The following is a 13,428-nucleotide window of genomic DNA, read 5'->3' as shown; positions in this document are numbered from 1 at the left end:
CACCTAGTAATCCCACATGAGTGTCCATGTCACCTCTAATAATCCCCATGAGCATCCATGTCACCTCTAGTAATCCCACATGAGTCCCTGTGTCACCTCTAATAATCCCACATGAGCGCCAATGTCTCCTCTAGTAATCCCAAATGATCGTCCATCTCACCTCTAATAATCCCCCATGAGTGTCCATGTCACCACCTAGTAATCCCACATGAGCGTCCATGTCACCTCTAATAATCCCACATGAGCGTCCATGTCACCTCTAGTTATCCCACATGAGCGCCCACGTCACCTCTAGTAATCCCACATGAGCGCCCACGTCACCTCTAGTAATCCCACATGAGCGTCCGTGTCACCTCTAGTAATCCCATATGAGCGTCTGTGTCACCTCTAGTAATCCCACTTGAGCGTCCAGGTCACCTCTAGTAATCCCACTTGAGCCTTCCATGTTGATCCAGTCTAAGCATCCTAGCTTTTTTGTTTTTTTAATAAACATAAAAGCAATGATTACAGGTAAAAGAAAATGGCAGTTATAGAATTATATATTGTATCCTGTAACATCCTGGGTCTTGTCTGCTCATTTTATATATTAATGTATTTTATTTCCAGCAGATGGACCCACAAGCAGGAATATCTCAGAAGTACATCTAATGTTATCCCTGGATTGTGAAATAACAGATAATGACAGTAGACAGGATTCTCCAGGAGATAATACCATTACCCCAATTATACATCAAGCTCTATCAGCTGATCCCCCTGATCCTGGGAAATGTTCTCCTGATCACTCTATTACAGCTCTGAGATTAGATACAGAGTTTCCCTGTTCTACAGATGCCAAATGTTTTACACAGAACACAAACCGTATTACTCATCAGCCAGCTAAGGCAGGTGAGAGGCCATTTCCATGTTCTGAGTGTGGGAAATGTTTTACATATAAATCAGATCTTGTTAGACATCAGAGAAGTCACACTGGTGAGAAGCCATTTCCATGTTCTGAGTGTGGGAAATTTTTTACAAATAAATCAAATCTTGTTACACATCAGAGAAGTCACACAGGTGAGAAGCCGTATTCCTGTTCTGAGTGTGGGAAATGTTTTGCACAGAAATCGGATCTTTTTATACATCAGAGAAGTCACACAGGTGAGAAGCCGTATTCCTGTTCTGAGTGTGGGAAATGTTTTGCATCGAAATCATATCTTGTTACACATCAGAGAAGTCACACAGGTGAGAAGCCGTATTCCTGTTCTGAGTGTATGAAATGTTTTCCACAGAAATCAGATCTTGTTACACATCAGAGAAGTCACACTGGTGAGGAGCCATTTCCATGTTCTGAGTGTGGGAAATTTTTTACAAAAAAATCAAATCTTGTTACACATCAAAGAAGTCACACAGGTGAGAAGCCGTATTCCTGTTCTGAGTGTGGGAAATGTTTTGCATCGAAATCAAATCTTGTTACACATCAGAGAAGTCACACAGGTGAGAAGCCGTATTCCTGTTCTAACTGTTGGAAATGTTTTAGACAGAAATCAGATCTTGTTACACATCAGAGAAGTCACACAGGTGAGAAGCCATTTTCCTGTTCTGAGTGTGGGAAATGTTTCACACAGAAATCAGCCCTTGTTAAACATCAGAGAAGTCACACAGGTGAGAAGCCGTATTCCTGTTCTGAGTGTGGGAAATGTTTTACATATAAATCAGATCTTGTTAGACATCAGAGAAGTCACACTGGTGAGAAGCCATTTCCATGTTCTGAGTGTGGGAAATTTTTTACAAATAAATCTAATCTTGTTACACATCAGAGAAGTCACACAGGTGAGAAGCCGTATTCCTGTTCTGAGTGTGGGAAATGTTTTGCATCGAAATCATATCTTGTTACACATCAGAGAAGTCACACAGGTGAGAAGCCGTATTCCTGTTCTGAGTGAATGAAATGTTTTCCACAGAAATCAGATCTTGTTACACATCAGAGAAGTCACACTGGTGAGGAGCCATTTCCATGTTCTGAGTGTGTGAAATGTTTTAGACAGAAATCAGGTCTTGTTACACATCAGCGGTTTCACAGGTGAGAAGCCGTTTTCATGCTGTGAGAGAAATAAATCCGCTCTTGTTGAACATATTAGACATTACCCAAGCACGGAACCATTTAAATCTTCTGGAGTATAATTATCACTGTCATGCAATGTTCCTCAAGGGTCAATCCTATCTCCTATGCTTCATGCAATATACAGTCTGGTCCATATATATTGGGACATCAACACAATTCTCATATTTTGGGCTCTATACACCACCACAATGGATTTGAAATGAAACAAACAAGATGTGCTTTAACTGCAGACTTTCCGCTTTAATTTGAGGGTATATACATCAAAATCAGGTGAATCGTGTAGGAATTAAAAGGTTTTTTTATGTGCCTCCCACTTTTTAAGGGACCAAAAGTAATGGTACAAACTAAACAATCCTAAATCAAATATTGTAAATCAGTAGATCAGTGCGCTCGTCCAGTTCAACAAAAAGTACTTTACTACTTAATGTGGTCGCAGCCCAGATCAGTGTTTTCGTGAATTGAGCTTTGACATATTTTCCAAGGGCGATCTGATTACCATCTCCTAGATGAAGACCTGGATACAATATCCATACTGATATGCAAATATTTATTTATCTGGTACGCATATAAATTTTGTGTGATAACTGAATTTAATCCCAGATACGGAAATATACTACGCTATATAGCGATTCTTTGTGTCTCCTAGCAGCATTTAGATCCCAGTAGTAACCTGGACTAAAGAATGGGGGACTGATATGCCATGTGTCAAGCCGTAATCCGTACGCTATAATATTCTTGCGTGTGACAAAACTAGTGATGAGCGGATTCGGTTTTACTCTGTTCTCAAAACGGCATCTTATTGGCTTACAGATGTCATGTGTTTTGGATAGCCAATAAGATTCTGTTTTGAGATCTGAGTAAAACCGAATCCGCTCATCACTAGACAAAACTGATTGAAAAATACTACACCATAGTCGCTCTCTTGTTTCTTCCTTTGTTTCCAGAATCCTTAATTAAACTTTTACTTTTTAATACTTTGTTGCAAATCCTTTTGTCAGTTACAGCCTGAAGTCTGGAAAGCATAGACATCACCAGATGCTGGCTTTCATCCCTGGTGATGCTATGCCAGGCCTCTACTGCAAATGTCTTCAGTTTCTGCTTATTCTTGGGGCATTTTCTCTTCCGTTTTGTCTTCATGAAGTGAAATGCATGCTCAATCGGATTCAGGTCAGGTGATTGACTTGGCCATTGCATAACATTCCACTTATTTGCCTTAAAAAAACGCTTTGGTTGCTTTCGCAGTATGCGTCGGGTCATTGTCCATCTGCACTGTGAAGCACCTTCCACTGAGTTCCGAAGCATTTGACTGAATATGAGCAGATAAAATTGCCCAAAACACTTCAGCATTCATCCTGCTGCTTTTATCAGCAGTCACATTATCAATAAATACAAGGGAACCAGTTCCATTGGCATCCATACATGCCCAGGCCATGACACTACCACCACCATGCTTCACTGATGAGCTGGTAGGTTTTGGATCATGAGCAGTTCCTTTCCTTCTCCATACTCTTTTCTTCCCATCACTCTGGTACAAGTTGATATTTGTGTCATCTGTCCACAGGATGTTGTTCCAGAACTGTAAAGGCTTTTTTAGATGTTGTTTGCAAACTCTAATCTGGTCTTCCTGTTTTATTGCTCACCAATGGTTTACATCTTGTGGTGAACCCTCTATATTCACTCTTGTGAAGTCTTCTCTTGATTGTTTACTTTGACACATATACACCTATCTCCTGGAGAGTGTTCTTGATCTGGGCAACTGTTGTGATGGGTTTCGTGCTATTTAGTACACTAGTAGTGTACTAAATAGCACGAACAGCTTGTAACGTAGAGTGGCAAGTTTAATCTTTCTATGTATAATGGAGAGAAATAAAAGCTCCTCCCTAAGTTCCTGGATGCCAAATCACTGTCCTTAGTATCTCTGTACAGTTTTTTCTATTAGAGTACTAATTAGCAGGAACAGCTTATAATGTACAACACAGATTCTCTAACGCCGACGATCTACAGTACTGTGTTGCTCGAACAGTTAGTTGCGTCAGAATACACTAATTTATATTTACTGGTATGCCTATACGTGCTCATTACCGCTGTGTATTTTAGATAGTGAATGAGTCACTCCTGCAGATTTACCCCGATTTGTGTGAAACCTGTGTGTACCCTTCTGTTGAATGTTTTACAATGGATTACACAGAAAAAATAATAAAGTGAATGTCACTGGAACACAAAAAAAATTGACACTTTGGGAATCGAACCCGGTACTCAGCGTGGCAGACCGGAGTCTTCATCGCTAGCCCACAGCACTGCATGGAAGATTCTCAAGTTCATGTGTAAAAGTACTGCCAAGAGCGATTCCTCCCCATTGGTGTTTGTTTATGCCGTTAGGGGACTCGGACGCTCATTTTGTGCACTGTACATACTGTAAAGTCAATGAGCTACATTATTCCTTTCACACATTAGTTGTGTCTGCATACACAAGTGTTTTAACACGTTCATTTGCATCTGTATAAACTATACACACAGGGATTTGGCATCCAGAAACTTAGGGAGGAGCTTTTATCTCTCCCCATTATACTTAATACTACGGAATTTGGACACTCGCATATCCCTAACATCAATAGACCATACTGTATCTGTAACACGTTAATTTGCATCTGTATATGCTGTACTATTTGCACCTGTACTGTATATACTGTCATAGACTTTGACATACTGTAGCATAATGTAGAGTAATGAGATGCACCAGTAAAGTAGTTCTTACGCTGTAGTTTAGTATTGTATTCTAATGGAGACCACACGCTTGGGCATTGGTGATTTATAAAAGCGACATCTGGTGGATGATCTTAGGTATTACACTCAAAGGTAACGCCAAACGCTCTGTGTGCCTTCCTACGACTAGGTGCGCCTCCTTGCGCCCAGGTACGCTGCGTATGCCTGATCGCGACTAATGCCTCAGCCAGCCAAGATAACGGAGGACCCGTCTGTATATTTACTTCCTAAATAATACATCCCAAATGCTTAGGTCTTTTTTCTGCTGTTTATTTTGTATCTTGTGCTTTGTGTAAATGTGAATGTCTAATACCAGTTTGCACAATCTGTATTGCTGCACGACAATATGGCGGCCATAGGAACGTGTTTTCACTTCTAGTTTGCCTAACTTGTTGCAGACACTCATCTTGATCAGGAGTGCCGAGTGTTTTCTGATACAAGATCCTGTCCATATATACCCTGTACATTACCATGTGCATTAGAGTCACCCGGGTTCCATCTGCGGTGGTTTGTTGTATGTTACATCTATATGGTGCGGATACTCCCCTGTATTTCATAATAAAAGCTTTTGTTTGCATCTAATTATTACATTAAAGCTTTTATTTTTTATTCTGTTTTATATTCCCGTCTGAGTAATTACACCATAATAAAAAGGATGGATAGGAATAAGATACCACCGGGTGCCACAAATTTAATAAATAGAATAAGATGGGTATACAATACGTCCCTTATGTAGCTGGATTCAATTTCAGATGACCAGACTTGTCTCCTCATTTATTAATATATTCACATGTGAAATATAAAACAGAAAATACCATCATGTGCAGACAGTATAAAATTTAATAAACATCATGCAAGATGTAAACATGTAATAAGAATAAAAAACGGATGACAGCTACAGTGGAAACACGAAATAATTACCAGATGGTCTGAGAACCCAATAGAAGTTCTCAGACAAGCTCTTAAATCACCAACGACCACCCGGATCAGGAAGCCGGGAACAGGAATCTGGTCCTTATTAAGCAGGATCGACTGGCTGGTGAGATGTGCAGAGGTTATTCTCAGACCATCTGGTAATTATTTCGTGTTTCCACTGTAGCTGTCATCCGTCTTTTATTCTTATTACATGTTTACATCTTGCATGATGTTTATTAAATTTTATACTGTCTGCACATGATGGTATTTTCTGTTTTATATTTCACATGTGAATATATTAATAAATGAGGAGACAAGTCTGGTCATCTGAAATTGAATCCAGCTACATAAGGGACGTATTGTATACCCATCTTATTCTGTTTATCAAATTTGTGGCGCCTGGTGGTATCTTATTCCTATCCATCCTTTTTATTTGTAACTTTGGTGTCTGGGGAGAGGCATTTACATTGGTGTAATTGACCCTAGGGCCGCCCTCCATTGTCTGCTTGTTGCGCTGGGTGTGGTGCACAGAAATTATCTTTTTCCAATTACGCCATAATGTCTAATCTCGGAGTGGACCCCAGAAGATGTAAAGAAACCTTGTAACTGTTCCATCATTCTGTTTTGTGTAAGCATACAGGTAAGTGATGGCACGGTGGTCACTGACCGTCACATTCAGGTGGTATAATGGAAGTGGACTATCTGGGCTTATTCTAGTCTACTGCAGAAATAAAAAAACTCAGCCTTTATCCTGCTTAAAAAAATGACAAAGCCCATAAATCAAGCTTGGTCGGACAAGACAGTGTCCACATTAATGGTGGCACATCATATAGGCTGAGGACCCATGCTTCTGCTATATATGGCATAACCCTCTTTGTCGACAAAAACCTTCCCTTCACCATTCACAATGTCCACCATTGCCCTTTCAGAAGGGACACAACTTTGCTTGTTCCACCTACTTCACAGAGCCCAGGCCCATCTCCATGACCATGTCATGTTTATCTGGGAGGTTCATGGCCTGAGATGACCACAGAACCACCAGGTAGTTGCCAAGGAGAGAGAGGGGCAGCGCTGTCAATAGCAGCTGGTAAGAGGGGTGGTAAATCCCCTGGTGGATAAATATACAGCAAAAGAAAAGAATTACCAGCGCTGGCTGATCATGTATGATTAATAGGTACTATACATCCGAAAGGCTTAGTGAATTAAAAACCACAGTTATTCCACATGTAAAAACACACACAAAAAAAAAAAAAATAACATTGAGAAATAAATTATTAAAAATTAGAACATGCCACAATATGCCTGTGTTGATGATTTAGATGTCCACATGAACTGCTAGTGATGGACATTTCCAGTGACATTGGTCCTCTGAGTGTCATTAGCCGTTGATGTGGACATCTAAATCATCAACTCAGGCATATTGTGGCATATTCTAACTTTTAATAATTTATTTCCCAATTTTTTTAATTTTTTTTAATGTGTTTTTACATGTGGAATAAATGTCGTTTTTAATTCACTAAGCCTTTCGGATGTATAGTACCTATTAATCATACATAATCAGCCAGCGCTGGTAATTCTTTTCTTTTGCAGTGGCCAAGAAGAACCCAGACTCCCCAGGAAGTGGAGAGTCCAAAGATCCACCCCGCATGAGGTAAAGAAGGGACAACCACAGGGTCTGGCTCACCTATTTCCTTCCTAAAAGCTGCTCTTTACCCAGTTTGGTACCTGTGGGATCCCACTCCAATTTCCCTTGAGAGTCCTTACCCTCACTAATCCCTTCTGAACCTATCAGTTCCTTCCCCTTCCAACCACTCCTCATTTTTAAGCTTTTCACCACCTGCTGTGTGAGTCCCATCCAACTACTCCATTCCTTGACTCATTGGTGTAGCAACCCCCTTCTCCCCACCACCACCACACTGCTACACTGCAGTTAAGCTGTGAGACTTGCTGCTAGCAGTACTCACTACTCAGCACACACACTCACATCATGATTACACAGCTGTGCCAGAGACTCTGTCTCACTGACAACCAGGACGAGACACTCCCAGAAAGGCATGTATGTATGAGTACGGAGAGAGTGGGCGCAGTGGGGCTGCATGACTGACAGCTGAGCCTGTCACATCAGTGAGGTGGATGGGGCATCCCATTCCCAGCTGGAACAGCACAGTATTTGTAAGAGCCGGAGCGGAGCAGGGCTACTGGCTGACAGCCTAGCATCTCGGTGCATCCGCAGAAGTCTGTAAATGATGGGAAATAACATCTGGCCCATGGCTACTGTGAGGAAATGAGAGGTCTGTGACAATATAGCTATGCCTCATTTCTTATGTCAGATATGTACTTTTTATCCCCATATCCCTATACATTCATCTGTTTCCTCATTCTCCATAACATGTCCATTACTGCTCACCCAATATTGTGTTTAAATCAACCTTAATATTAATATATGCAATTGTGTTACGTTATCTGTTACAACTTTAGATAATGTATTCATGTTAGACCTGGTTTTCTATTGTTTACTACCACCACAGTGGACACTCAAGGATACGTCATATAAGGTACCATTGTCCCTTCTTATTTACTCCCTATTGTCCAACAGTGAGCTGACCAGACATGGTTGCTCTCTGGCTGATGTAATCACCTTGATTAGAATATGTATTGTATTCCAATGCTGTAAGATCCTTAGACAAAGAAGTCACACACACTCCATGTAATATGAAGCTTCTGGGGGTATAAGTAGAGCTAACCAGAGAGCAGGAGTTTGTGGTGGGAATTGTCATGTGGAATTGGATTACAGAGGTGTGCTGAGCGGTTTATAGCCCATTCTGTTCAATAAACCACTGTTGGTTTTTCATCTACCACTGTGCTTGAGTGATTTGGAACCCAGTATCTTCACAGCTACTATCGATGGCGGATAACTACCTGGCTCTCTGCCTTTGATGGTAAAACTAGTTATCATCAGATATGAACCATCAATGATTCCTGATCATGAATAGTTGATGGCCAATCCTAGACCAGACCCTGAGAGACCACAGCCACCACCAGATCCCCAATGTGTACCTAGAAGCTTCCACATCTGGCACTTGTTCACCCACCATCAGATCTACCTTCTCCTAGAGAGCCACCTCCACAGCTTTCCACATCTAAGCTGCAGCTGCTGTATAGTTCCTGTGATATCCTCGAGCTCATTAACCAGCTGCACCAGCTCCTCATTTCATGTAACTCTCCCAGCTGCTGTAACAGTTTTTTCTCCTGCAGGGTCCACAGGTTATCCACAGGATAACATTGGGATATGATGATGCGACAGTGGATTTGCACCAAATGGTCAAAGCTTTTGGCCTCCCAGCATGCAGTGGGCCCGTCCACCTCCTGGCTCAGGCAAATCAGTTTTTGTTTGGTGTGGCAGGAGCCAGTCCATGGTCAAGAGGGCTTCTAGTTTTTAGCAGCTATAAGCTTTCTTATTTTTTTTTTATAGTCTTTTTCTTGAGTGATCTTTCTAAAAAGCGTCTTACACCTACCTTAGAGAGAGTAGCTCCAACAATGCCCCGCCGAGTCATGACAACGCTTACCCACATGTACAGTGCTGTTTTGGCGGGAGTCTGCATCGGATATACTAGCAAGTCCAGCAGAAGTTACTTGGCTGTGACCGGAGCATGGGGAGAAGGTAAGGCATCGGTTCTGCTTAGAGGGGGAACACGGACACAGCCGCACTGTTTTGGAGGAGACTACCAGTCACTGATGCTGCTGCCACCTAGGGTGCACCGTGCTAGGCCTTCAGGATCATAGGCTCCAGAGGTAGTATGAGGCCACCATCCTGCTCACCCCTCCCATGAACCATTTTCGGCTTCCATCTGAGACACTGTGTATCTAAAAGGACCCAGTCGCAGCATAGGCAGCTGTGTGACTGGTGCGGCTTTGTTCACTTGGGCGTCTGTGTTCACTGTAGGTTCACGGGGCGAGTGTGTACACTATTATGTCTGGATCCACTCAGCATTCGCTAACGTATTGATCGGTCCTGGAAGTGAGGTGAGTCTTGTCGTATCCCACTCTCCTGAGCTGGGTAATACAGCACTAAGTATCTAACTACCTTTTGAGTATGAATAGTTGGATATGTGCCTAATGCATACGAGTCTAATAATTATTACTGTTGTTTCTTTTGCTATGCGTCTGAATATGGCTAAACTCCTATATAAGGTAATAGTCACATAGTTACATAATTAGTGAGGTTGAAAAGAGGCAAAATGCCCATCGGGTTCAACCTGTATTCTGTGATCAGCTGATCATATTATAATGTACATGCTGATGTAATGCTTAGTACCAATTGACAACAATGACTCTTACCACTCCCAGATTAATGTCACTGTGTTAAATGCTATAACCCTGGATACTCTTTCCAGTTAGAAATTTGTCTAATCGGTTTTCAAATGCATTTACAGAGTCTGCCATTACTATCTTCTCCGGCAGGAAGTTCCAAATTTTTATTGCCCTTACCGTGAAGAAACCTTCCATACGCTGTATACGGAAGCCTTTCCTCGTACTCCAGTGTCTCTAACCATTTAATCAGTTTAGTAGCCCGCCTTTGAACCCTTTCTAGTTCTCCTATATCTGTTTTATAATATGGTGCCCAGAACTGAACACAATATGCCAGATACAGACGTACCAATGATTTGTACAGTGGCAGGATTACATCCTTGTCCTTGGTCTCAATGCCCCGTTTTATGCATGCGAGCACTTTACTTGCCTTTTTTGCAGCATTTTGACATTGTGTACTGTAAGCCTATTATCCATGAGCACCCCCAAATCTTTTTCCACCACAGTCACCCCTATTTCTCTAACGTCCATGGGGAATAGACGAGACTGGGCACATCTAAAGAAAGATTTAGGACTACCTGGTGTGCACTGGCTCCTCCCTCTATTCCCTTCCTCCAGACCGCAGTTAGAATCTGTGCTCGGCCGAGCTGGATGCACACTAGGGGCTCTCCTGAGCTCCTAGAAAGAAAGTATATATAGGTTTTTATTTTACAGTGAGATCTGCTGGCAACAAGCTCACTGCACTGAGGGACTAAGGGGAGAAGAAGCGAACCTACCTGCTTGCAGCTAGCTTGGGCTTCTTAGGCTACTGGACACCATTAGCTCCAGCGGGATCGCACACAGGACCCGACCTCGTCGTTCGTTCTCGGAGCTGCGCCGCCGTCCCCCTTACAGAGCCAGAAGCAAGAAGGTCCGGAAAATCGGCGGCTGAAGACTTCTGTCTTCTCCAAGGTAGCGCACAGCACTGCAGCTGTGCACCATTGCTCCTCATGCACACCACACACTGCGGTCACTGAGGGTGCAGGGCGCTGGGGGTGGCGCCCTGAGCAGCAATATTAACACCTTGGCTGGCAAACTTACACCATATATAACCCCAGAGGCTATATAGGTGTATATTAACCCCTGCCAGATATATTAAAATAGCGGGAGAAAGCCCGCCAAAAAAGGGGCGGAGCCATCTCCCTCAGCACACTGGCACCATTTTCCCTCACAGCTCCGCTGGAAGGATTGCTCCCTGGCTCTCCCCTGCAGTCCTGCACTACAGAAAGGGTAAAAAACAGAGGGGGGGGGGGGGGCACAAATTTAGGCGCAGTATTATATATATATGCAGCTATAAGGGGAAAACACTCTTTATAGGTGATATCCCTGTGGTATATAGCGCTCTGGTGTGTGCTAGCATACTCTCCCTCTGTCTCCCCAAAGGGCTTTGTGGGGTCCTGTCCTCTGTCAGAGCATTCCCTGCGTGTCTGCTGTGTGTCGGTACGGCTGTGTCGACATGTATGAAGAGGAAAATGATGTGGAGGCGGAGCAAATGCCTGTGAATGTGATGTCACCCCCTGCGGGGTCGACACCTGTGTGGATGGACTTATGGAAGGAATTACGTGACAGTGTCAACTCCTTACACAAAAGGTTTGACGACATAGGACAGCCGGCTACTCAGCTTGTGCCTTTTCCAGCGTCTCAAATGTCATCAGGGGCTTTAAAACGCCCGCTACCTCAGGTGACAGACACAGATGTCGACATGGATACTGACTCCAGTGTCGACGACGATGAGACTAGTGTACCCTCCAATAGGTCCACCCTTTACATGATTGAGGCAATGAAAAATGTATTACACATTTCTGATAATACCCCAGGTACCACAAAAAAAAAGGGTATTATGTTTGGTGAGAAAAAACTACCTGTAGTTTTTCCTGCATCTGAGGAATTAAATGAGGTGTGTGAGGAAGCGTGGACTTCCCCCGATAAGAAATTAATAATTTCTAAACGGTTATTGGCAGCGTACCCTTTCCCGCCAGAGGATAGGTCACGTCGGGAAATACCCCCTAGGGTAGATAAAGCGCTGACACGCTTATCAAAAAAGGTGGCACTACCGTCTCCGGATACGGCCGCCCTTAAGGAACCTGCTGATAGAAAGCAGGAAACTACCCTTAAAGCTATATACACACACACAGGCATTATATTACGACCAGCGATTGCATCAGCTTGGATGTGCAGTGCTGCTGCTGCGTGGTCAGATTCCCTGTTGGATAATATTGATACTATAAATATAGGTACAATATTTTGCTGACAATAGAGCATATAAAAGACGCTGTCTTAAACATGCATGATGCACAGAGGGATATTTGCCGGCTGGCATCAAAAATAAGCGCTATGTCCATTGCCGCCAGAAGGGGGTTATGGACTCGGCAATGGTCAGGCGATGCCGACTCGAAACGGCACATGGAAGTTTTGCCCTATAAGGGGGTATAACTGTTTGGGGAGGGTCTTTCGGACCTTGTGTCCACAGCTACTGCTGGGAAATCGACTTTTTTGCCACAGGCTACCCCACAGCAAAAGAAAGCACCGTATTATCAGGTACAGTCCTTTCGGCCCCAGAAAAGCAAGAGGGCTAGAGGCTCATCCTTTCTGCCGAGAGGCAAAGGTAGAGGGAAAAAGCTGCAGCACACAGCCAGTTCCCAAGAGCAGAAGTCCTCCCCCGCGTCCGGTAAGTCCACAGCATGACGCTGGGGCTTCACAGGCGGACCCGGGTACGGTGGGGGCCCGTCTCAGGAATTTCAGCGCACAGTGGGCTCTCTCACAGGTGGATCCCTGGGTCCTTCAAGTAGTATCTCAGGGATACAGGCTGGAATTCGAGACGTCTCCCCCCTGCCGTTTCCTAAAATCTGCCTTACCGGCAACTCCCTCTGCCAGGGAGGCGGTGTTGGTGGCTATTCAAAAACTGCATTCACAGCAAGTGATTGTCAAGGTACTCCTCCTTCAGCAAGGTTACTATTCCACAATGTTTGTGGTACCGAAACCGGACGCTTCGGTGAGACCCATCTTAAATTTAAAATCCTTGAACACTTATATCAAAAGGTTCAAGTTCAAGATGGAATCGCTCAGGGCGATTATCGCGAGCCTGGACGAGGGGGATTACATGGTCTCCCTGGACATCAAGGATGCGTACCTACATGTCCCCATTTACCCTCCTCACCAGGAGTACCTCAGATTTGTGGTACAGGACTGTCACTATCAGTTCCAGACGCTGCCGTTTGGGTTATCAACGGCACCGAGGGTCTTTACCAAGGTAATGGCCGAAATGATGATACTCCTTTGCAAGAAGGGAGTTTTAATTATCC

General features: G+C 43.5%; 1 protein-coding gene across 1 annotated transcript; it reads left to right on the top strand.

Annotated features, from left to right (window-relative positions):
• Nucleotides 1-537: 537 nt before the first annotated feature.
• LOC135048374 (oocyte zinc finger protein XlCOF6.1-like) lies at nt 538-5,446 on the top strand. Its single transcript, XM_063955527.1, has one exon. The coding sequence runs from the start codon at nt 648-650 to the stop codon at nt 1,920-1,922; it is 1,275 nt and encodes a 424-aa protein (XP_063811597.1). The 5' UTR covers nt 538-647; the 3' UTR covers nt 1,923-5,446.
• Nucleotides 5,447-13,428: the final 7,982 nt, after the last annotated feature.

This window comes from Pseudophryne corroboree, unplaced genomic scaffold (assembly GCF_028390025.1).
Source record: "Pseudophryne corroboree isolate aPseCor3 unplaced genomic scaffold, aPseCor3.hap2 scaffold_950, whole genome shotgun sequence".
In the NCBI taxonomy this organism is placed as follows: Eukaryota; Metazoa; Chordata; class Amphibia; order Anura; family Myobatrachidae; genus Pseudophryne; species Pseudophryne corroboree.
This window is presented reverse-complemented; position numbering and strand designations above follow the sequence as displayed.